General features: G+C 57.1%; 9 protein-coding genes across 9 annotated transcripts; 5 read left to right on the forward strand and 4 right to left on the reverse strand.

Annotated features, from left to right (window-relative positions):
- Positions 1–9: 9 nt before the first annotated feature.
- Positions 10–940, forward strand: EV422DRAFT_528839 (putative deacetylase LmbE-like domain-containing protein). Its single transcript, XM_053070305.1, has 3 exons — positions 10–70; positions 183–273; positions 332–940. The coding sequence occupies exons 1-3, from the start codon at positions 60–62 to the stop codon at positions 701–703; spliced, it is 474 nt and encodes a 157-aa protein (XP_052925682.1). The 5' UTR covers positions 10–59; the 3' UTR covers positions 704–940.
- On the reverse strand, positions 569–2,216 carry EV422DRAFT_595272 (uncharacterized protein; the record flags this gene model as incomplete). Its single annotated transcript, XM_053073592.1, has 4 exons — positions 569–1,886; positions 1,973–1,995; positions 2,077–2,125; positions 2,200–2,216. The coding sequence occupies 4 exons, from the start codon at positions 2,214–2,216 to the stop codon at positions 815–817; spliced, it is 1,161 nt and encodes a 386-aa protein (XP_052925683.1). The 3' UTR covers positions 569–814.
- A 192-nt stretch (positions 2,217–2,408) lies between these two features.
- EV422DRAFT_567371 (uncharacterized protein) lies at positions 2,409–3,960 on the forward strand (the record flags this gene model as incomplete). The annotated part of the gene is made up of 7 exons (XM_053072530.1): positions 2,409–2,552; positions 2,754–2,808; positions 2,905–3,054; positions 3,162–3,375; positions 3,439–3,532; positions 3,590–3,676; positions 3,754–3,960. The coding sequence occupies 7 exons, from the start codon at positions 2,409–2,411 to the stop codon at positions 3,958–3,960; spliced, it is 951 nt and encodes a 316-aa protein (XP_052925684.1).
- Positions 3,961–4,221: 261 nt separating this feature from the next.
- EV422DRAFT_50688 (uncharacterized protein) lies at positions 4,222–5,961 on the reverse strand. The gene is made up of 7 exons (XM_053068605.1): positions 5,393–5,961; positions 5,132–5,309; positions 4,957–5,043; positions 4,786–4,878; positions 4,636–4,703; positions 4,465–4,518; positions 4,222–4,362 (listed from the first exon to the last, which is right to left on the reverse strand). The coding sequence occupies exons 1-7, from the start codon at positions 5,633–5,635 to the stop codon at positions 4,330–4,332; spliced, it is 756 nt and encodes a 251-aa protein (XP_052925685.1). The 5' UTR covers positions 5,636–5,961; the 3' UTR covers positions 4,222–4,329.
- Positions 5,812–9,411, forward strand: EV422DRAFT_50699 (uncharacterized protein). The gene is made up of 7 exons (XM_053068614.1): positions 5,812–6,339; positions 6,673–6,905; positions 7,023–7,118; positions 7,177–7,464; positions 7,566–7,996; positions 8,109–9,256; positions 9,333–9,411. Exons 1-7 carry the CDS (start codon positions 5,987–5,989, stop codon positions 9,355–9,357), a joined length of 2,574 nt encoding a protein of 857 aa, XP_052925686.1. The 5' UTR covers positions 5,812–5,986; the 3' UTR covers positions 9,358–9,411.
- Positions 9,412–10,989: 1,578 nt separating this feature from the next.
- EV422DRAFT_550660 (uncharacterized protein) lies at positions 10,990–12,784 on the reverse strand (the record flags this gene model as incomplete). The annotated part of the gene is made up of 6 exons (XM_053071788.1): positions 10,990–11,413; positions 11,499–11,704; positions 11,778–11,923; positions 12,000–12,226; positions 12,600–12,631; positions 12,671–12,784. The coding sequence occupies 6 exons, from the start codon at positions 12,782–12,784 to the stop codon at positions 10,990–10,992; spliced, it is 1,149 nt and encodes a 382-aa protein (XP_052925687.1).
- A 541-nt stretch (positions 12,785–13,325) lies between these two features.
- Positions 13,326–15,412, forward strand: EV422DRAFT_50826 (uncharacterized protein). The gene is made up of 4 exons (XM_053068729.1): positions 13,326–14,519; positions 14,586–14,744; positions 14,817–14,844; positions 14,919–15,412. Exons 1-4 carry the CDS (start codon positions 13,428–13,430, stop codon positions 15,263–15,265), a joined length of 1,626 nt encoding a protein of 541 aa, XP_052925688.1. The 5' UTR covers positions 13,326–13,427; the 3' UTR covers positions 15,266–15,412.
- A 2,846-nt stretch (positions 15,413–18,258) lies between these two features.
- EV422DRAFT_484195 (uncharacterized protein) lies at positions 18,259–19,558 on the reverse strand (the record flags this gene model as incomplete). Its single annotated transcript, XM_053067349.1, has 4 exons — positions 18,259–18,514; positions 18,593–18,641; positions 18,728–18,777; positions 18,858–19,558. Coding segments are annotated over 4 exons (1,056 nt in total), but the record flags the coding sequence as incomplete, so codon positions are not given.
- A 396-nt stretch (positions 19,559–19,954) lies between these two features.
- Positions 19,955–21,689, forward strand: EV422DRAFT_528884 (uncharacterized protein). The gene is made up of 4 exons (XM_053070306.1): positions 19,955–20,251; positions 20,340–20,512; positions 20,957–21,173; positions 21,249–21,689. Exons 1-4 carry the CDS (start codon positions 20,182–20,184, stop codon positions 21,530–21,532), a joined length of 744 nt encoding a protein of 247 aa, XP_052925690.1. The 5' UTR covers positions 19,955–20,181; the 3' UTR covers positions 21,533–21,689.
- The last annotated feature ends 296 nt before the right edge of the window (positions 21,690–21,985 follow it).

The following is a 21,985-nucleotide window of genomic DNA, read 5'->3' on the forward strand; positions in this document are numbered from 1 at the left end:
CGGGGGAGCTGAGGGGGAGCTGTGCGGAGTTGGGGGTGAGGGAGGAGAGGTGTACGGTTATGGATCTTGCGTGAGTATCGTACAACCGGCGATCTTGAGTGTTGTGGAGGGCGTGAATGGGCGATGAGCGGGATTAGCACATTTGGAATGTTTGGCTGATGACGGCGTAAATCTATTTGCAGAGAGTTAAAAGACAACCCCCGCGAATGGTGGCCAGCAGAAAAGGTCGCCGAAGTCGTCAAGAAGCACGCAGAGGAAGTTCAAGCCGACGTCGTAAGTTTCCCTCCTCTCTCCTTTTCCCAACGCCAACTCACACCCTCCTCCCTCACAGATAATAACGTTCGACTCCGGCGGCGTCTCAGGCCACCTCAACCACCGCTCCGTGCACCGGGGCCTCCAGCACCTCACCCGTTCCTACCCCGCCACAACCCCGCCCATCTTCTCCTCCACCACCGTCTTCCTCCTGCGGAAATACTCCTCCATCTGGGACGTCACCCTCACCGCCCTCCCCTTCCTGCCTAACCTGATCTTCAGCCCTCACAGCGAGAACGAGGACCGAGCCCTGTTTTTCGCGACGTGGAGTGATTATCGGGCGGCCAGGCGCGCGTTTGGGAAGCATGCGAGTCAGATGAGCTGGGATAGACATGTTTATATGGTGTTGAGTCGGTATATGATGATGAATGATCTGAGGCGGGTCAGGTAGTAGGGTGGATGGGCTGGACCTCGTTCCCTGATTTTACACAGCCCCAATCACGATGCGATATCTTATTTACGAGCGTCAATGCGTTTCATGACTTATATCCACGATGTCTCGCTATGCACTACCGGGCTTGGTACTCGCCATCATCGCGCGAAATCGGTCCGCGTCAAATACCTTTGACGGCATCGGTGCCGACTGGGTGCTTGTTGTGCCTCCCCTACTCCCCACCGTCCGCTCCCCACCACCACCCCTCCTCCTCCCCGCCCACCACCTCCTGTAAACCCCCGCCCACGCCGGCACATAAAACCCCACCCAATCCATCACCTCCTGCCGCATCCCCGCCTCCGTCCACGCCGTCTGCCACCCCCTCACCCCCATATGCATCACCATCAACCTGAAGTAGGCCGTGAAGGTCGTTGCTATGGGGCGGTAGGTCATGCTGCGGGGGTCGAAGAACGCGATGTGTGGGGGTGGCGTGCGGTGCGGGGAACTGATATCACCACTGGTGCTTTCCGCTGCGGGGAAAACGAGACAGGTGGAGCCGTACTCTTCGCAGTGCTGGATGAGGAAGGCCGCCCCGCCTTTGGGTGAGGGGGGTGGGATCGTCCCCTGTTTAGCGAAGCCCGTGGTGGGGGTGGGTTTGCGAGTCCCGTCCAGCCGCGTCCAGTGCCGAAGGGGGAGGATTTCCAATACGCCCACCGTGATCTCCTTCGCTTTCCGCCCCGCGGTGAGCTCGCCTCCACGCCCGTCCCCCCCAACACCCCACTCGATCCTGAGCCCATCCGCGACCGCAAAGAACCGGCGCACGTCGTCGGGGAGGCGGTACGGCGCGTTCAGTTTCGTCCAGGCTGTGAGGTCGATGTCTGAGGTGGGTGGGGGAGCGGTTGTGTGGAGCCTTGTGAGGAGGGGGAGGGTGCGGAGGTAGGGGAGGAGGTTGGAGGTCAGGAGGGATGTTGGTGAGGGGTTGGGGTGGCGTTTCGGTGTTGTGGCGGCGTGAGCGTGCGATGGTGCATGTGATGAGGGTGGGGGTGGGTGTGGGGTGAGATTGGACGTAGATGCGGGTTCGGTGGGTTTAGACTTGGATTTGGAAGTGGTAGACTTCTTTGCGTCGCCGTCGTCCTCGTCGTCGTCGGAGGCGGGAGAGAGGAAGGAGCCGCATTCTGTGCAGAGGTATCGTGATTTGATGCTGTTGTAAGAAGCCCCCGATATGGTCTTTTTTTCAGTTTCGATGTTCCGCACACATTCAATCCAAGACAGGAAATGCCTGCGTACGTTCCAAATCCTGAGAAATCAACCTGGAATGTACAATGGCGCCGTGATTAGGGAGTGATGTTGCCAGGGGGTATAGTGCCGCATTCCACGACATAGCGGCATACCTTCGCGCTTTCCGCCGCCTGCCCCGCGGCAGCTTCTCGACAGGATGGGCTGTGGGCCCAAATAACGTTAGATTTGAGGCATCTGCTTCTGAGAACTGAGACGGGATGGACGGGCAGACCTACCAGTAGCGTCTGGACATGGTGCCGAAGCCGGAAGGCGCATGTGCCGTCTGGGCGGAGTTGTGCAGTCTCACGCGTCTGGGAGAGCGAAGTGTGAGAAACGCGTCCCTTTTCGGACAACGCCCCGACTGCTCCTCACTAAACAGAGGGTCAGCAGCACTCCAACTGGCTGCCTCACAGGCCCAACTACCTCGCATATACAGCTCGACCGCATGAGTCTAGTCGACTACCCAAGCTCCTCCGACTCCGACTCCGAGGCTGGGTCCGACTCTAACTCTCATTCCGAAAACAAACGCGCGCGGGAGGAGGAGAATGGGGAGGAGAAAGGGCCTGAGGAACACGCAGGGAAGCGGCCGGTATGTTCAAGGAACGGTGGTTGAGAGCGGGTCAGCGCTGAGTGTGTTGGGATGTGGCCTGTGAGTAGGCAAGGCCGTGGGCCTGGATTGGCTCGAGTACTTGGCGATGCGGTGTGCTACGTCCGGGGTGAACCACTCACTGTGCGGGCAAGAAAAGGAAGACAGCACGACCACGGCGTATTGATTATGCTGGATGGTTAGGAGCACATGGAAAAGTCGCTCTCCGAAGACTTCAACCTCACCTATCCGCTCAACGGTATATATATATACTAACGAAAGAAACCCACTATCTTCAACACCCTCCCGTTCATGTTCGGATACGCCGCTCCTCATACTCGACGTTGCACGACAGGACAGGCCAGAAATACGTCCATAACTAGCTCCACCACTGATCTCCGCACCCCGGCCAACATCGACACCCCGCCGCCCCCAGCGCCGTTAGCCCGCATCCGCACCACCCCACACATCGAAGGCAACTGGGCAACCTTCGTCTATTTCGCAAGTACGTCCCTGCACCTCCCTCCCTCCCTCGACCCTTTCCCCTTCCCCTTTGCTCCCCCTTCCTCCCCGCGCCCCCCTTCCCTCTCACCCCTCTTCTCTCTCCCCCAGTCAACCCAACCCCAACCCTCGTCGAAACAATCACCTCAATCCTCCACACCGCAACCACCCACATCCCAACCTTGCAAGCCATCCCCCTCCTCGACAACAACGACGGCGGCGCCCCCCATTACCACGTCAGCCTGTCGCGCACGTTTTTTCTGAAGGTGTTTCAGATTGAGCGGTTTGTGGAGGTGTTGAGAGGGAGGGTTAGGGGGGGTAGGAGGTAGGTTTGGGTTTTCTGTTCGAGAGGATGGAGGGGAATGCTGATTCGGGAATGGGATTTAAGGTTTACGATTGGGGTTTCGAGGATCAGTACGTATACGAATGATGACCGTACCCGCTCGTTCTTGGGGTTGGATGTTGGGGTTGGGTTTCGTGAGGTAACGAGAACTTTGTGTGTCGCACCGTCACCCTTTCCAACAAGTTGACTAATACAGCTGGGGGGTTTCCATCGACAGCTGCAGGTCATGACACGCCAAGTCGACGATGCGGTACGACAGTTCAGCAAACAGACGTATCACGAGGTAACACCCACACATCAGCCGTGTCTCATCTCTCATTTGGTATGTGTATTACAACCAACGTACATTCCGCAAAACAGACCCCAGCATTCCACGCCTCCATCGCATGGGCACCTGTTCCTCCATCCTCTTCGTCTTCAACACAACAACCACAATCACAATTGAGCGTCGAAACAACAACACATTTGAAGAGTTTCGAACGCGCACTCGCACTGGAACGTTTCCTCGTCAAAGCGGTGGTGTGTAGGGCTGGGAATCGCGTTTATGAGGTGCCGTTGGACGGGTGATATATCCCTTGTCGAGATGTGCAATCTTGTGCGTGTGTCGGGAGGGCGGGGCGGGCGGAATGCAGGCAGAGGTAATGCCCCGGGTGTCGGGCGGCTGCATCCCTCAGAGATGCGGTAGGAACCGCCCAGTCGTCTCGTCATCAATATCCTCATCCTTCCGCGCAGGTTTCCATCCCTCCCGGCGGGTGCTGTCCGTAGTCTTCTGCAGTCAAGCAGGAACAGAACTACTACGCTAGAATGCCCCTATATACCCTGTGCCTATATACGAATAGACTTGGCCTAGATAACCCCGCTGTGTCCCGTATTCATGCAGACGTCCAGATCAGCAAAGAGACAACCGGATACGTGTGCGTGATGTTGGAAGGCGTTTCAAGCGCTCAGGCCGCCGTCGACGACTAGACACTACGAGACAAAGATCAACGATGAGGTGAGTACATTATCCATCACCCCCCGTGCCTTTCCTTGGTGGATTTCGGATGGGAGTAGGTGATGCAGGATTCTTACCTGCCCAGTAACGAACCGCGCGCGGGCGAGGTAGAGGGCCGCGTCGGCTATATCCTGCGGAGAGGAACAAGTAGATGGCACAGGTCAGTACGTCCATGCGTACCTTTCCCCGATGGCCCGGGAAGTGCGCCTACGCAGTTTTGATAGCAATCCTCCACCCCGTGTTTATACCTCGGGCGCCCCAAACCGCCCCAACGCAGTCGCAGCGATGTACTCGTCGCGTTTTTTGCCCTGGATCGCTACACGAAGACAAACATGGGGGTGCGGGGGTCAATTACAGGGAGTTCTCCATTGGTTGAATGAGATGACATGGAGACTTACCCTGTGTCATGTCCGTGTCGATGTACCCCGGCGCGATGGCGTTGACGCGGATGTTGCGTGGGCCGAGTTCGCGGGACAGTGCGCGGGTGAAGCCTGTTGGGGATTCGGCAGGGTGAGAGGTAGGGGTAGGAACGCCCCATCCGAAGATGATGGATTTGAGAGTAGACGTACCTATGAGACCGGCTTTAGACGCGGCGTAAACGCTCTGCCCGGCGTTCCCTTTGATGCCTGCCACTGAGGCGATGTTGATTATGGAGCCTACATTGATGTCCACCGTCTCTTTAGCTGCTCCCCATCCTTTGCTTCCCTTGAACGCACACACATACGATACGAAAAAAACACACACCTTCCCTCCTCCGAATCATCCCCCTCGCAACAAGCCTGGCCATCAAGATCGACGCAGTGAGATTGGTCGCGAGCACCGACTCGACGTGCGCGGCGGTTGCTGTCGCTAGCAGCGCGTCGGTTGCGATACCTGCGGCGTTTACGAGGACGGATATGTTGGTGGTTGCTGTAGAGAGGTGCTGGTGTGGGTGTTTCGTCAGGTTGTTTTGCCGTGGAAGCTGGCGCTCGCCGTCTCCCATTCACTCCGACTCGACCAACACACCTTCCCAACCGCCTCAATCTCTGCCACACTGCCCAAATCCGCGGCTATAGTCTGCACTCGGCTGTTGCAATCGCCCCCGCCTTCGTTCAGCAAGGCTGCTCTGGCGTTTTCTAGGCGGTGAGAGTCGCGGGCGACGAGGATGAGGTTGTGGGTTGGCAGGAAGGCGCGTGCGATGGCGAGACCTATTCCGCGCGAACCGCCGGTTATGAGGGCGTGCGGCAGGGTGGACGTTGAAGGTGGCATGTGGACAGAGAGAGAGAGAGGCCAGTGGATATGCCGCCTGTTCGCTGGGAGAGGAGGGGGGAGGGGGTGTTCCGTCTCTCGCTTCGTCGAACCGGAAGGGGAAAGTCCGAAAGCACACCTCACGCGTCACTTTTCCCCTCCGACGGTCTCCCTCAGGGCTAAGCTTAAACCGGGCCTGAAGGGGTCTGCTGAAGGGAAAGGACATAACAATATGCAAAGCGGGCAGGCAAAAGGCAATGGCCTCGGAGCGGGGGTGTCCGGGCCGGAAGAGTATGGGTGACAGCGGAAGGAAAAAAGAACCGGCCCGCCCATTTCAGAGCCGCACCCACCCGCCATTACCGTCCTCTCAAAATGCTCGAACGCCAAACAACCCTCTCCCTCGTCGACATTGCCTCCACAATCGAGCTCCAACCCGACGGCCGGCTCTCCCTCACCAGCTTCCACAACACCCCCGCGGCATGGGCGACCGAGGAACGCGCCATACGCGGCGGTGGGGGCCAGGTTCCGTCCGACTCTTATAGCGAGCTGTTTCAGCCGGCGCCCGATGAGTCGCCGCTTCAGCAGCAGCAGCAGTCGAGGACGGGGTCGAGGATAGAGGTCGAGAGGGTGCCGTTCATGAATGTCGTGATTCAGATTGTAGGGAGTAGAGGGGATGTTCAGCCGTTTTTGGCACTTGCAAAGGCCTTGCAGGATTATGGACATAGGTAGGGCGACGAGGGGAGCCTTCGCGAGCGGTAGTAAGCGACTGCGACGAGCGAAGGCGAGCGCGAGCGGAGCGAGCCACATTGCGCCAAAGGCGCAAGATTCCGCTAATCACGGCTCTTCGCGAGCCTCAGTGAGTGTCAGATCTTTTGCGAGCGAAGCGAGCACCAGATTGCGCCAAAGCACAATACTCCCTCACCCATGCGTTCGTAGATGGTGGTCGATCGTTTAAATTCGGTGGTCGATGGTTGATGGTAGATGATTTGATGGCTGATGGATGTTGAGATCTTCATACCAGGATCTCCAACCTCTCTCTCTCCTCTCTAATCTTACAGAGTCCGGATAGCAACGCACGAGACCTTCCGGACGTGGATCCGGCGCAACGCGGTCGAGTTCTACCCGATCGGCGGGGACCCTGCAGAGCTGATGGCGTTCATGGTCGAGAACAAGGGCGTCATCCCGACCTATGCGTCTGTCGCAAAGGGAGATGTCGGCAAGAAAAGGAAGATGATTAGGGAGATACTGCAGGGGGCTTGGAGGAGTTGTGTGTTGCCTGATGATGAGACTGGTGGGTACGCGCAGGGAGAGGCAGAGCGTAAAGGGGCGAGAAGGGCCCGAGCGGGACAGAGGAGGTGTGAGGAAACAGAGAAGTGGCACTGACTTCTACCGCGGCACGTCCACCCAGGCGTACCGTTCCAAGCATCCGTTATCATCGCCAACCCACCATCGTTCGGCCACATCCACTGCGCCGAGAAGCTCGGAATTCCCCTCCATATGTCCTGTAGGTGCTCTCACCGACCCACTTACCCCACACATGGTCTCACTCCCCCATCCCTCAGTCACAATGCCCTGGCTCCCCACGATCTCCTTCCCCCACCCCCTCACCAACATCGACCACAGCAAAACAGTCAGCAAGCTCCTCAACAAGATGAGCTATGGCATCGTCGAAACCCTCACCTGGCTCGGCGTCGGCGACGTCGTCAACGAGTTCAGGGTGTTCAGTCTCGACCTGAGACCCATGAGCGTGCAGCAGGGCACGCAGACTGTGCAGGAGTTAAAGGTGCCGTGGAGTTTTTGTTGGAGCCCGAGCTTGATTCCGAAACCGGTCGATTGGGGGCCACATATCGGTAACTGTCTGGTCTTCCATCTTTTTCATTTCGGGGTTGGGTTTCAGGGGGGGCGCTGACTCCACCCCCACCATGTTTGATTTTTCCGTCAGATATCACAGGCTTCTACTTCCTCGACCAAGCAACCACCTACACGCCCCCCGCCGATCTCCAGAACTTCCTCGCATCCGGCCCACCGCCCATCTACATCGGCTTCGGCAGCATCACCGGCCACGACCCCGTGAAATTCACAAACACGATCCTCAAGGCCGTCAAGCTCGCCAACGTGCGCGCTATCATCTCCAAGGGGTGGATGGGGATGGGCGATGGTGGTGCGGGTATAGCGAAGACGGTGGGCACTGAGGATCCACCGCCAGATCCGAATGTGTTTTTCATTGGGGATTGCCCGCATGACTGGCTGTTCAAGCATGTGGCGGCTGTGTGTCATCATGGCGGGGCGGGGACGTTGAGTGCCGGGTTGAGGTATGGCAGGCCGACGATTGTGGTGCCGTTTTTTGGGGATCAGTTTTTCTGGGGGGCTATGGTTTATCGGGTGAGTTCAGTAATCGAGAGAGACGGCGAGGACGGAAAGAGAAAGATGATTGCGGGGACATGCCGAATGGGTTAGGGAGTGGACACGTTGGCTGATTCTCCCCTCCTCACAGATGAAAGCCGGCCCCCTCCCCCTCCCCGCCGTCACACTCACCCCCGCCGCCCTCGCCAACGCCATCACGGCGGCGCTAACCCCCGAAACCCGCCGCATCGCGCAACGCATCTCGGAAGAAATGTCCCAGGAAGACGGCATCCAAGCCGGCGTCACCTCCTTCCACCGCTCGCTCCCCCTCCCCCACCTCCACTCCGACCTCAACGCCACCCACGCGGCAGCGTACAAGATCCCCAAAATGAAACTCAAAGTCTCCCGCCCCGTCGCGCAGGTGCTCGTCTGCGCGGGGCTGATCACCGAACGCGATCTGAGGGTGTTGAGGACCCAGAAATGGTTTGTCCCGCACGACCACGACGGGATCCCCGGCACCGCGGCGGTCCGTGTGCTCGGCAACGCGGTGCGGGTCGTTGTCTCCTACCCCGTGCTCCGTGTTCGGCAGGTCCGGGACCGCGGCGGGGGCCGCGTGCGGGAGGCGGTCGCGGCGGTGCTTGGGGTCCTTCTCGCGCTCCTCCGATGGGTGTTTGTCCCCTTCGAGGTCGTGTACCACACCTTCAACGAGATCGCGGACGCCGTCACCAGTCTCCCGCGGCTGTACGACCATACCTTCACGCCGCGCCCGACACCCCCGATAAACGATCTGCCCGCCGGGCTGCGCGAGGGGTGCAAACATGTGTATTTGGGTCTCGCGGACGGTGTGGCGGATTTCTTCCACAAACCAGCGATCTACGCCGGACGCCACGGATGCATCCTCGGCGCGCCGCTGGGCGTCTGCGTCGGCGTGCTCAACCTCGCCGTCATCCCCACCGGCGGGCTGCTGCAGGGGATAGGGTGCTGGGCCAAAGGCGCCGTTCGCCAGGTCCTGCGTCCCACATTCGTCAAAAGCGTGCCCGAAGGCGCGCTGGGTGTCGAGCCACCGCCCAGAATCACCCACACGGATGGGCGGAGTTGGACGTTTAGGAGTCGAGGTGGCGGGCCGGGCGGGTTGGCGGGGTTGGGGACTGCGTGGGTTGAGAATGCGGCGGCTGCGGCGGGGTTGGAGCCGGGGGAGTGTAGGAACATTGTGGGGCGGTATAGGATGATGGTGGAGAGGAAGAAGCAGGCGACGTGGTGGAGGCGGTTGGTGCCGAGGAGGAGGGAGGGCTGGGTCAGGTATGTTGAGGGGTGTGTTGTCCTGGCCCCACTTTCTCTCAGAAAAACTCACCGAGAATGCCGGACCCCCTTGCAGACAAACACAGGTGGCGCCCGTGTGAACTCCCCCCCGACTCGCTCGCTTGCCACCACCCTGCACAATCATATTCTGGACCGTCGCACATCATCCCCCGTATGCTTCGCAACGCTTAATGTACAAAGTTTCTGTATCAACAAATTAGCTTCTCCTGCATTGAATTGATATCGTTTCTGGCCCTTCCCTCTGGCCTCTGGTGAGGTTTCATCCCTCTGGCCTTCCCCTTTCGTTCTTGCATTGAAGTGGAGGTGCGAAGACCGTTCGGACAGAATCGGACATCACGCGTCCGTCCTTGCTTTTGACGCGCGTCAGTTACGCGTTTCCCCGAACGACCCCCGCCCAAAACAAAAAACAAATCCTCAGACAACCCAGACCGTCCCCCAACGCCTCCTCCCGAGCCCCGCCCGTATTTCACGGATCTGAGGTCAGAATTTCCACAAAAGTCCATGTCCAGTGCCCAACCAACAGGCGAACCCGGGAGGTACAGTACGTGGGTGACAAATCAAACCATCCGTGACGATCAAACCTGCGGGCAACCTATCCCCTCCTCGTGACGCGCTGCGTCGGGGGGAGTCTCAGTCTCACCGCGCCCGCCCAATGCTAAACGTGCGGAACATCGACACGTACGAAGACAAGGTCCGACGGGAACAAGTTGCCCACCACACGCAGCAAGCAGTGCGTTGAATGCGTACGCCGGTGAGGTTTCTGCAAGTAGCGATGCCCCCCGCGCGCGTTACGTCAGCACCGCACGCGAAATACCGCACCTTCCGGAAACCCGGGGGGCTGATTTCGTCGGCCCGGGGGCTCCGTCCGCTATCCTGACCTCACAACCGACATCGGGGGTTCCGAACCCTGTGATCGTCGCCCGCTCGCATCCACGACCCCCGCCGGTTTTCCAATACGCCTGCTTTACCGCGTCGGTTCGGCTCCCAGCGATCGGCGGCAGCGTGAGGAACCCCCGTCGTGAGCGAGAGCGAAATAGAATAGCGCAACGACGGTTGGCGCAACCTACCCGGTGCCCGAAATCACAGTCCGAGCTGGATATGTATCCTCGGGCGGTGTATTACATTATACTTGTCGATTTGCTGCATGTTCGCATTTGCATCCTGTCGTTTCTTTCAGCCAAAGGAGGAGCTGTTACAGGTGTTCCGCGGGTAGAGGACTCGGACTCCCGGAAATGAAAAGGCCATTGCAGGCCCTACGTAATCGTACGCTCGTTGGCGTACGTGTTTCGCTTACATATCCAAACAGTGGATGTGCTGATAACGCGTCTGTCACAAAGCAGAAGTTTTCACGCGTCCACTCGGGATAGCGACCAAGAGCAGTGGAGAGTTTGAGCCGAAATAGGTGTGAACTATGGTGGCCGTTGTGCTTCGGAGGCTGCATTCTAACCATCCCACTGAAGGCAAATCGGAGGGCTCGAATTCAGGAACGGAGAGGAGCATAAGAAGAGTCCGTATTTGCTGTTCATTAAATAGACGGGTAAACAAAAGGGAAGTCCACCACACAACCACAACCAAAGTTTAAAAAACAAAAGGGCAGTCAAAGGAAAAGTTCACACGAACACAGAAGAGTCAACCCCAGGTCCGGTCCTCGGACAAAAAACGCACTAGTCGTCCGCACTCTCAAGTCCCATGGTCCATTCCGCCCCCAACCCCTACTTTGGCACAATAAGCTCATGCTGCGCTCCACTCTTATACGGATGCGCGACCAGGGCTCCCTGGATATTCGCCCACCACTTCCTCGAATAAGCCTTGTACCACTCGATCGTCTTCTTCACGCCTTCCTCAAAGTCCACCTTGGGTGCCCATCCCAGGGCCTCCAACTTTGCCGAGTCGATCGCATACCGCATGTCGTTAAAGGGACGGTCCTCGACGAATTCGATGAGTTCCGATTCCTTCGACGAGAGACCCATGAGCTTGATGAGGTACTTTGTGAGGGCGAGGTTGGAGATCTCGAAGGAGGTGCCGATGTTGTAGGTTTCGCCGGTGTGGCCGCGGTGGAGGATGACTTCGATGGCGTCCGCGACGTCGGTGCCGTAGATGAAGCGGCGGGTGTTGCTGCCGTCGCCGTGGATGAAGCTGTTTACACCGTCACGTCGTTTAGTATCGAGTCGGCAAAGAGTCCATTTGGCCAATGACAAAGAGGGTACGACTAGGTACTTACACTTTCCCACCCTCAGACAAAAGCGTGACGAACTTGGGGATGATCTTCTCCGGGTACTGATACGGCCCGTAGACGTTGTTGGAACGCGTGATGATGGTGGGCAGGCCGAAAGATTTCTGGTACGCGCCGACCAGCATCTCTGCCGCGGCTTTGGTGGCGGAGTACGGGTTGGTGGGGGCCAGCAGGGACTCTTCGGTCAGTTCGTTCTGAAATGATTGAAAGGGGGTTGAGTCGGGGTATTTGTTTTCAGATTAAGATGGTGGGAAGGAGGAAACTTACGCCGCCATGCTCGACTTCTCCGTAGACCTCGTCGGTGGAGATGTGGATGAATTTCTTGACGTGGTTGATCCTGGCGGCTTCAAGGAGGACGTGGGTGCCCATCACGTTGTTGAGCGTGAACTCGGCCGAGTTTCCGAACGAGTTGTCTAAATGATAGGAAGGAGGGAGAGGAAGTTCGAATCCATTTGACCTAGAGACTTTGTGAAAGCTGAGGAATCTCACCAACGTGGGTCTGCGCAGCAAAGTGCAAGATAGTGTCAATCTGCTTCTCAGCAAGGACAAAGTTGACGAGATCCTTGACGCAAATATCACCCTTGATGAAGGAGTAGTTGGGCTTGTCCTCGACGGATTTGACATTGTTGGTGGACGCACAGTAATCCAGCTTGTCAAAGTTGTAGATGTTGTACTCGGGGTACAGAAGGACTAGCTTGCGTACGATGAATGAGGCACTAAAATAAAAGGATGGATGGTTGTTGATGAGCAAAGCGAGAATGGCTGGTTGATGAACGAAGCAGAGCGAACCGACGGATGGTTGAACGACACCGTACTCGCTCCCCTCGCGACAAGGATATTGGGCGATGATTGGCAGGAGCGTAGCTCGCTTCGCTCGATAAAAGATCCGACACTCGCCAGTGCTCGCTAAGTACCGCGGTGAGGGAAGCATTGCGCCTTTGGCGCAACGTGGGCTCGCTCCCCTCGCGCTTTGCTGTCGCTCGCGAAGGCGTTCGCTCTGGTCGACTTTGCGATCTCCCCCAGACCGAACCAACCCTGCCTCTCGCTTTGCTGGTTGCAGACAGGCCGCCATCGCTCGCTCCGACTCACATGAACCCAGCCCCACCCGTAATCAAAATATTCTTGACGTCCGGACTAGCGTCAAAGAGTCTCTTTCCCACGTCGAAAGCGATCTTGTCGTCGTAGGACTCGCTACTGGTAGCCGCAGCCGTGCCGAGTTGGGCTGAAGTGAAGGACATGGAAGCTCTCTTTGGGCTTGTTCCAGCACTGCTCATGGTTGCAAAGTGTTGTCGTTGGTGGGTTGTGCGTGGGAAAAGATGGAGGTGGTGTTGGAGTCGACCTGGAGATGTGTTTTGCAGAGCACAGAGCACAAGCAGGCAGTTTGCGGCCGCCCGTTGTGTGTCCTGCGCGCGCAGCCTGTTACAGTACTAGGCCCTTCTGCGCGTCCCTCCACCTCACGGTTAGGCGGAATGCGCGCATCACCGGGCCGCGAGCATTAGCCGCCTGTTTAGAATCCGCCCCTTTCTCCATGCTGCAATGCCTAATCAGATCACCCCCGCAGACGTCTGTCCGGATGCGCTTTCCATCATTAGTGACCTCCGCTGTTTCCCACCCACTAGTAACGAGATACTAGAGAGACGTCGACCTCGCCCTTGGTTAGACCAACCTGTCAGTGCTGCTTTCGGCCGGCGCTGCTCCTGTATACATATCATAGCAACCACGACGGTGCTGCTCGTATCTGTAACCTAGTCTATCGAGTCACCCATAGAGAGACGTCCCTCCGTCGTCCCAAACTTTACTGCGTAGAACTTGGACCTTCGAGACAATTCTCTACCTGGGAATCCCAGAACCATCGCTTTCTAGAATTCAGTTTCCGCTGTAGCCTGCTGCCGAGGAGCCTCAAGAAACTTGGATAGGATGAATTTTCATCCTTACGACTACTATGGCCACGGTGGTCCCGATTTCCCACCAAACGATCTAGGGTTTCACATGGACGAACCACTTCTAGGTCCACCCATACCTCCGCAACCCTCAGCGCAAGTGCCGCACGACCCTCTAGATGCAAGACCGGGCGAGCATTCATGGCTTTATGGGCATCCCCAACCCATCTACCGGCACGCTGGACCCGTACTCAAACCCCGCCGAGCACCGCTACCTCCACCGTACGCCGGCTACAAAGACTACGATGCCTACGAGTCTGTGCCAATAAACTTCGAGAGACAGCAGCAGATGCAAAGAGCGGCGGATCGGCCGCTTTCATATAGGAACTTGGGGAACAGTTTTGCGGTGCCCAAGGGGAGTCGGACGGCCATGCATCGGATTTCGGCGATGGCTACCACTGCGCGAGATCCCGCGCATTTGCATCCGGCTGGGAAGAGGCTGATGGATGCTGCAAAGGCGGGTGGAGTGCAAATCGGGAGGGCTCCGGTGACTGTTCATGTTACATCAGCGAACGGTGCTGCATCGGGGAGGCCAGAGCGAGAGCGAGAGCGACACGATGATGCGCATGGCGGAGGCAGGAATGCCAGTGTAAAAGCCGAACAGAAATCCAGTCAGGGAAGCACGAGAACCGAGACTCCTCCAGGCAAACCAAATTCAGCAGCAGCAGCAGCAGCGCCATCAAACGGACCGCCAAAAGCACCCACCCCCGCAACTCAATACCCACTGTCCGTCCCAACAACCTGGAAACGCACCTTCGAATCCACCCGCGTCCGCTGCCCCCAAGAAAGCGGGGTCGTCGCCCCCGTCGTCGAACTCGCATCGCAGATGCTCAACAGCCGCTGCGCACAGGTCATCCCTGTATTAGGCGGCGGAACGCGACAGAAGTTCACGATGGTGATCGATTCCACCATTTTGAAGAGAGGGGTCTTGAGCAGCCGCAGCGATGATGGCATGACCTTGGCTATGTATCTGTTCAAAATGGGACGAGGCACGAATACGGGAGAGCTGGTCTCTGCGGACTTGATGTTGGGCAAAATGGTGGTTTGGGTCAATGATATGCGGCTACTGGTATGGGGTGAGGTCTCTGCGCTCTTTCTCGGTCGACAGTTACTCATGGGGTTCCCATTGCTACAGCGCTCGAACACGACAACGGACGGAGTGCAAATCGACCTGCTCCCAGCGCTCAGCCCGGAAACACTAGACCGAAAAACCGTCAAGATCACAATCGAGGCGGACCCGTACGAGTTCGGATCCGGGTTTGCCATGCTCTGCTTGCGGAGGCTGGATCCTCAGGTATGGACTGAGTCGACGATATGTAGTCTTCGAGAGATTCGAAAGGTGCTCATCTTCACTTTGCCTCAAAAGCTCGTGCGCGCCGCGGACGGCCTGTCAGGTACGCGGACATTGCAAATGGGATATATAGACATCTCAGTACAAAACTAACACCCCACGCTCCCCAACCCCCAGCCGAACCCTCCCTCCTCCGCCGCCACTCCGCCCCCGGCCCACCCTACCCCACCCCGGCCCTCGGAGCCATAAAGCGCTCCACATCAACCTTCTCCCCCTCCCCCAGCATCAGCGTCGCAGAACCCCCCACAATCAGCGAGAAACGACCGCGCCAGGGAAGCAGCGAGAATGAAGAAGAAGACGATGGAATAGAAATCGGTGACCAGATCGTGTCCTTGATATGCCCGATTGTGATGCGCAAGATTGGGATTCCGGGGAAGGGGAGGGGGTGCCGGCATGTTCAGTGTTTTGATTTGGAGGTAGGGGGATTGAATTTGCGGGTTGTTTGGGGTGTGTGTTTTGTGTGATTAGGTGCTGACTGTTTTTTTTTGGGGCGGGATTGGTAGGCGTTCACGAAACTGTCCCGCTTGAGCCCGAAATGGAAATGCGCGGTGTGTAACGAGGTTATTGAGAAATCGGTACGTTTGATAAATCACAATCAACCCCTGGCGCTAACAAGTACACACCGGCCTTCAGCTAACAACCCACCTCCTGGCTGGCTCTACAGGACCTAACGGTCTCAGAACCCTTCCTTCACTACCTCGCCGCCTACCCCACCGCCGACCGCTGTATCGTGTGCGCCGACGGGTCGCATGCACCTTATGTGGAGTCTGTGCGGGGTTCGTCGCAAGGCAGGAAGAAGGCGAGGAAGGAGATTGAGGTTGTGGATCTCTGTGGGAGTGACGAGGAAGCGGAGAATGAAGGCGAGAAGCAAGGGCAGGAAGGGGACAGTGAGAAGCGAGGGGAAAAAGGCGGAGCGGAGAAACAAACCCCGCAGATTGAGATCACGATGATTAGTGATGATGAGGAGGATGAGGAGGAGGATGAGGTGCCGGCTCCCGCTGGGGGGGAGACTGGACGCGAACAACCCACCCACTCCACCCAACCACCCCCACACGAAGACGACGACGACCCGCCCATCCTCTTCTGGACAGACAAGCTCGGCTCACACCCCCGTCCGGCCGACATCGCGCCCTCCGCCGAGCCGGATTCGCACACGGCCACGTTGCCCCAACCTGACGAACAACGAGAACAGGAACAGAAAAGGACACGCACGCCCGACCCGACGCAGATGACCTCTGAGCAGCGCGCGGAGCTGATCCAGCGCATGTTTACGGGTGCTGCGGGTGGGGGTGCGTGAATACACGGAAACCCCGAGAGCGAATGTAGAGTTTTTAGTTGCGGCGGTCCCCCGTGTTAGGCGAAGTCGCAGTGCGACACCTCGTTTGACATATACCCCCCCGCGCGCCTATTTATGAATTTTTTTTTTGGGAGAGGCGCGGTTGGTGCTGTGTCGGCAGGTGGGGGTATGTATGTATGTATGTAACCCCCCTCAGGTGGGGACGATCGGTGGACGCGGATAGGGTTACTGAAAAGGGTTAGCTTTGTTTTGTTCTTAGAGTTTACGGGGGAAGGGGATGTGAGAAATCGGACTGGGAGAAGGAAGGAGGGGGGGGGGGGGGGAGTGTATGTAGATTCGGTAAATGTATAATGTTACTGTATTATATACCCAAACAAAAACTGTCCGAAAGTCCCGCACGCACGAGGATCTTGCAGTCCTGCCCTAGGCGTGGATGTTTGCCCCTTTTCCCCAGTGTCCGTTGTGCCGTCAAACATACAGTAACTGTGCCCCCTCCTGGCAACAAAAAGAAAGAGACTACAAGGGTACATTCGGCGACACGACACGGGAGGGATGTGTAGCCAACGTCGCATAAAATACTGTATCTCCTGCTGCGTTGAAGAAATATGCGGTCTGAACTACAGTATATCTTGCGTGAATGGGGACACCCCTTGGAACCCGTCGAGATATGGACCAAAAAAGCTGTCGCACAAAACCCTACTCAACCTGTATTGTGTCTGTCCGGGACAGTGACTTGAGACAGGCCATCACGCTTGAGGCGAACAGAACGCGTCGCTGGCAAACCCTCCCCCTGCGCAAAAAGGAGACCTGCCCCCCCCCTCCCCCCCCCCCCCCCCCTGTGCCCTGTTCCCGAATCCACTTGTCGGGTGCTGGGAAACGCATGTTTGATTTTAGCAAGGAACAGCGTTAGCGGGTGCAGTGTTGATGAATGTAGGATGGATTCTATTCGCCCTTCCGCCCAAACACACACAGAATAAAACCATAACCCCCACATCCACACATTTCCATGCACATTGCACACAGGGATTTGTAAGTTACGCCCCCGCCCCGCCTCTAACAAAAAATTCAGTTGAGGAAATCGGGAAGGGGTGGGCGGGGGGGCCGATATCCTATGATCCCCCGCCTATCCGCCATCCTCATTCCCCTTCCTAGCCAAGGTCCGACCGCCACGCCTCCCCATATCTCACATCACATTTTTCAGCTTATGTATACAGTGGTTTGCCATTTTTCGTCTAAAGCCCAACATGTTAAAACGCAAAAAATGAGGGGGGGGGGGGGTTGTTATGAGCGTGTCTTTTTTCTTTCTTTTTTTTAGACCTTGGCCTTTGTCTTCAACTCGACCGTTTTCGAGTTTCCCTCGCCCAGCACCGTCTTTGCAACCTCGTAGGCCTTGCGGTACGCCTCGAGGGCCTCCTTGCGGTACCGTTTCTCAAAGATCGCGGCGCCCGATTGGCGTTCGTGGGGTTTCTTCTTGGGGGGTTGCGGGGGGGCTGCGTTGTTGGCTCCGTTGGCAGCACCGCCGCCGTTGGCAGCGCCGGCGGCCTGTTGCTGGGCGGCCTGCTGGGCAGCGAGGGCCTCGGCCTGGGATTTCTTGCCCATGTTGGCGAGGGCGGAGAGGATGGAGGCGAGTTCCGAGTACAGTTCGACAAACTCGTGGCGGAGGTGGGGGACGACGTTGGAGTTTTCGTAGACCGAGATGAGGTGTTTGATCAGCGGGAGGCAGGCGGCGTATTCTCCCTTGGTCTTCAGGGAGTTGAGGAGAGGCAGGTGGGCGTTGACGAGCTGCACGTAGTAAGGGTGGAGGAGCTGCTTGTAGCTGTCGATGTACATGCGGAAGTACTGGATGACCAGCGGGTGGTTCTTGGAGGTGGAGAACTGGTAGATGGACTGGTAGTCGCGCTGGGCCTGCATGCGCACGCGCTCGACGTACCAGAGGTTGTTCTCGTGGTTGCATTTGTCGTTGTCGCAGCGGACGATGGTCTTGAGGAGCGTGTCGCGGAGCTCGTCGTCGGCTTTGGCGGCCGCTTTTTCTTCGTCGGTGCGCTTGTCCTCGGGGTCGTCCTCTTTCTTTTCCTCTTCCTCCTTTTTCTTCTTTTCGTCCTCCTCGGCTTTGCCATTGGCGTCCTTCTTTGGGTAGAACTCGGGGAACTCGCTCTCGTTGACGTAGACACCCGTGTGGCACTTTTCGCAAAGAACGCCTTCCAAGTAGCGGTCAACGGACTTGCGGAGAGGGGCGCGGCAGCGGACACAGTCGCACTTGATCTGCTTGGTGGTCATGAGTTCCTGACGGCGGACGCTACGGTTCTGGTACAGCTCGATGTGAGAGACGTAGAGCTCTTCGCCGGCACGGAGGGGCTTCATCGCACGGTAAGTCAAGATGCCCTTGTCAGCAGTGAAGTGGCAGTTGGGCGCACAGCTAATGGATGCGAAGGTAAAGTTTGTTCATCAGTACAGGTGAAAAGTTATCCCCAATGATTGACCGCATAATCCCAACCTGTGACGGAAGAAGAGGGCACCCATGGGGAACAATCCAAAGGCGGTGTCTAGGGATGGCGGTGGGAGCGAAATTGTTAGATCGCGCCGAATGGTACGAAAATTAGAGTTTCCATGCATAGTCAACAAGCCCTACCGGTAACCTTTTCCTCGTCATCAGTCAAGCTGTGGGCGTTGGTGTTGATGCTAATTGTGCGAGAGGCGAGGAAAGCGTCAGTCGTGATTTTTTGCTGTGCCAAAAGAATAATAATACAGTATTCACATACCGGCAAGAGAGGCGCACGATCTCCTCACCAGACGTAGCAAGCAGCTCGGGGAGAATGTCGGACATTTCCTTTGCGGCCGCAGTGACAGACTTGATCCACTTCTTCTCAAAGACCTGGGTGTGGACCGCGAGCTCCTGGACGACCCACCAAGGCGCGATAGGCGCGTCAGCATACACAGCGGCCTCCTCATCGACGATCTTTTTGTTCTCGTCGCTCAGCTTGTCACGCTTCTGTTCCAAGCCGCGACGGACGATGAGAGACAAGGTCAACCTGAGCAGATCGGCGTTGATGTCGTTCTTTGTGGCAATCTCTGCGAGTTTGGGAATGATTGGGCATTCCAAGGCGTGACGTGCGGCATCGGCTTTCTGACAGTTGGATGAGCAGTAGGTGGTCTTGCCGCAGGTTCCGCAAGTGACTCGCTGCTGAGCCTGTTCGGCCTTGTGCAGTGAGGTAACGCAGCGGTGGCAAAAGTCGTTTGAGGCTGGCGTGCTGACGATCAAGGTAGCGGCGCGTTCCTGGCAGACAATGTCACCGGGCTGCAGATCTTTCTGGGCGACGGCGTGGCGGCCTTTGGACTGGGAGGCCTGGATGGTGATTGGCCAGGCATGCTGGTCGACGAGCTCCTTGTAGCGGGTCACGTCAGTGTTGCGAGGCTTCTTCTTTTTGTTCTTAGAAGCGCTCTTGGCAGCGGCGGCGGCCACAGCGGCGGCAGGCTTCTTGTCGTCTGCCGCAGAAGAAGCCTTGACAGCGACGTCCTTCGCGGGAGCAGCAGCAGCAGTAGCGGCTGCAGCGGCGGCGGCGGGGGTAGCGACGTCCGTGGGTTGTTGCTTCTTTGCAGCCATGTCGGATTATGAAGATCTGCCTGTTGATGGGGGAGTCCTTGGAGTTCAGCAAAAAGCCTTCCTTCTCTCTCTGTCGTCTCTCTCCTGAGTCTCTCCTCCCGCAATCATCAGAGCTCCTCTCTGTATGACGGCCGTGAGCTGCTGACTCACTCTGACTCACGCTGACTCACGCTGACTCACGCTGACTCACCCATGTCCAACTGTTTCCAACAAGGATAACAAACCCCCATCGGGAACGCTCGGCAACACACCGGAAGCAACTTCGCTCGCAACCAGCCTGCCCAACCCCAGTGCCCAACCCTCGCAGATCACCCCTCTGGCATACCATACATACCCTCATAATACACTTGCCAACTCGGAAGAAAAGAAGCACACACCCACACACGCAGCTACAAGTCTTACTACACTTGATCTTGTCCAGAAAGTCCTCACAAACAAAACAAAAACAGAGAGACAGAGTGGATTCAGCAGCAGCATCAGCCATGGCCACTGCAATACCCCCAAACCAGAGTCTCTACATCCAGGGGCTCGACGACCACGTCCACAAAATAGGTGCGCTCAGAGAACGAGTGCGGTTTTTCTGTCAAGATCACATTTCTCACCGGATTTTCCCACACGCCCTACTATTTCATATGTCTAGAACTGCGGAAATCACTCTACTACCTGTTTTCGCAATACGGCTCAGTCATGGATGTTGTCGCACTCAAAACGTCGAAAATGAGGGGGCAGGCTTTTATTGTCTTTCATGAGATTGCCAGTGCTACGAGTGCCATGAGGAGCTTGCAGGGGTTCCCTTTTTACAATAGGCCACTGGTGAGTGTGGGATGACGGATATAGAGAGGGATCTGCGAGGAATCTGTCGCGGGCAAAAGAGGTGCGGGATGTCTGAGGACTGCCTTGCAGGCACATGGGGATGCTCGGGATTGGTTCGGTTGCAGAGCGAACGCCTTTCGCGAGCAAACCGGAGCGGCCAGCGGAGCAAGCCCGAGCGTTAGCGAGCGGAATGAGGAGCGCATGCTCCGCGAGCACAGCGCGAGTTTCTCTTGCGGCAGAGGCGCAATTCTCCCCTCACTTACTTCTTAGCGAGCGGCGGCGAGCGTTGGATCCTCGGGAGCCAAGCGAGCTTAGCACACACGTAATCCTCCGCTCGCAATAAGGATGTCGTTTCCATCCGTTCAATCGATATGTCGCTTGGCTCAGCCATCAGCCAGTACGCATCTCTGACATTCCCTCCCACTATCTTATTCTTTCACAAAGAAAATAACATACGCAAAATCCAAATCGAACGCGGTCAAGATCAAAGAAGGGTCGTATTACGGCGGGAAAGGCAATGCCGCAAAGAGCGGCGCCGCACCATCAGCGGCAGCAGCAATGGGCCCACAGAAACGGCCGCGTGATGACAACGGCGGTGATGACAGCGAGGACGGTGACGAGGGTAGTTCGAAACGAGCGAGGAATGGACAGGGTGCGGAAGGTAAATGTCAAACAACAATCCTTACTTACACCCCTGACGCTATATACATTTGCTCACACTTTCTCGTCACCACAGACATTCACCCCCCCGGCACGACCGCCCCCTCCTCCAACCAACCCAATCCCCCCAACCGCATTCTCTTCCTCACCAACCTCCCCTCCTCCACCACCCCCGACATGCTCACCCCTCTCTTCGACCAATATCCCGGCTTCAAAGAGATCCGTCTTGTCCCCGGCAAGTCAGGCATCGCGTTCGTGGAGTATGATACGGTCGAGAGCGCGGGAGTGGCGAGGAGCGTGTTGGATGGGTTTAGGGTTACGAGTGGGAATGCTATGGGGGTTGAGTATGCGCGGGTTTGAGCGGCGGGGACATGGAGTGAGGTGGATGGGACGGAAGGGGAGGGTACGATTGCTTCAGCCCTGTATATGTAGATACGGAATGCACATAGTGTACATAGTACGTCAATACCACACTCCTACCCGGCGACGTGCAGATGCGGATATGCGAATTGGTCACATCTTTTTGCTTAGCCATCTCCATGTCTCCAATCCTCGACACTCATCCACAACCATTTTTGCTCGCGGAAACCGCTCATCTTGCCCGACCCTCCCAACGTCCAGAGGAAAGGGAAAACGAACATCCATGTTCAGGAAGCAGCAGCATCCACCGAATCATCTCCACAGCACCCAAACGATGTCAGTAGTGAGTGGGTGGACGGATTATAACCGCAGTTTTTAAACACACGTTCCTAACACCATAAATCCCTCCATGACCTCACGCGACCTCACGTGACCGTCATTTATCGAGTCCGA

This window comes from Fimicolochytrium jonesii (genome assembly GCF_025526975.1).
Source record: "Fimicolochytrium jonesii strain JEL569 chromosome Unknown EV422scaffold_11, whole genome shotgun sequence".
Lineage (NCBI taxonomy): Eukaryota > Fungi > Chytridiomycota > Chytridiomycetes > Spizellomycetales > Powellomycetaceae > Fimicolochytrium > Fimicolochytrium jonesii.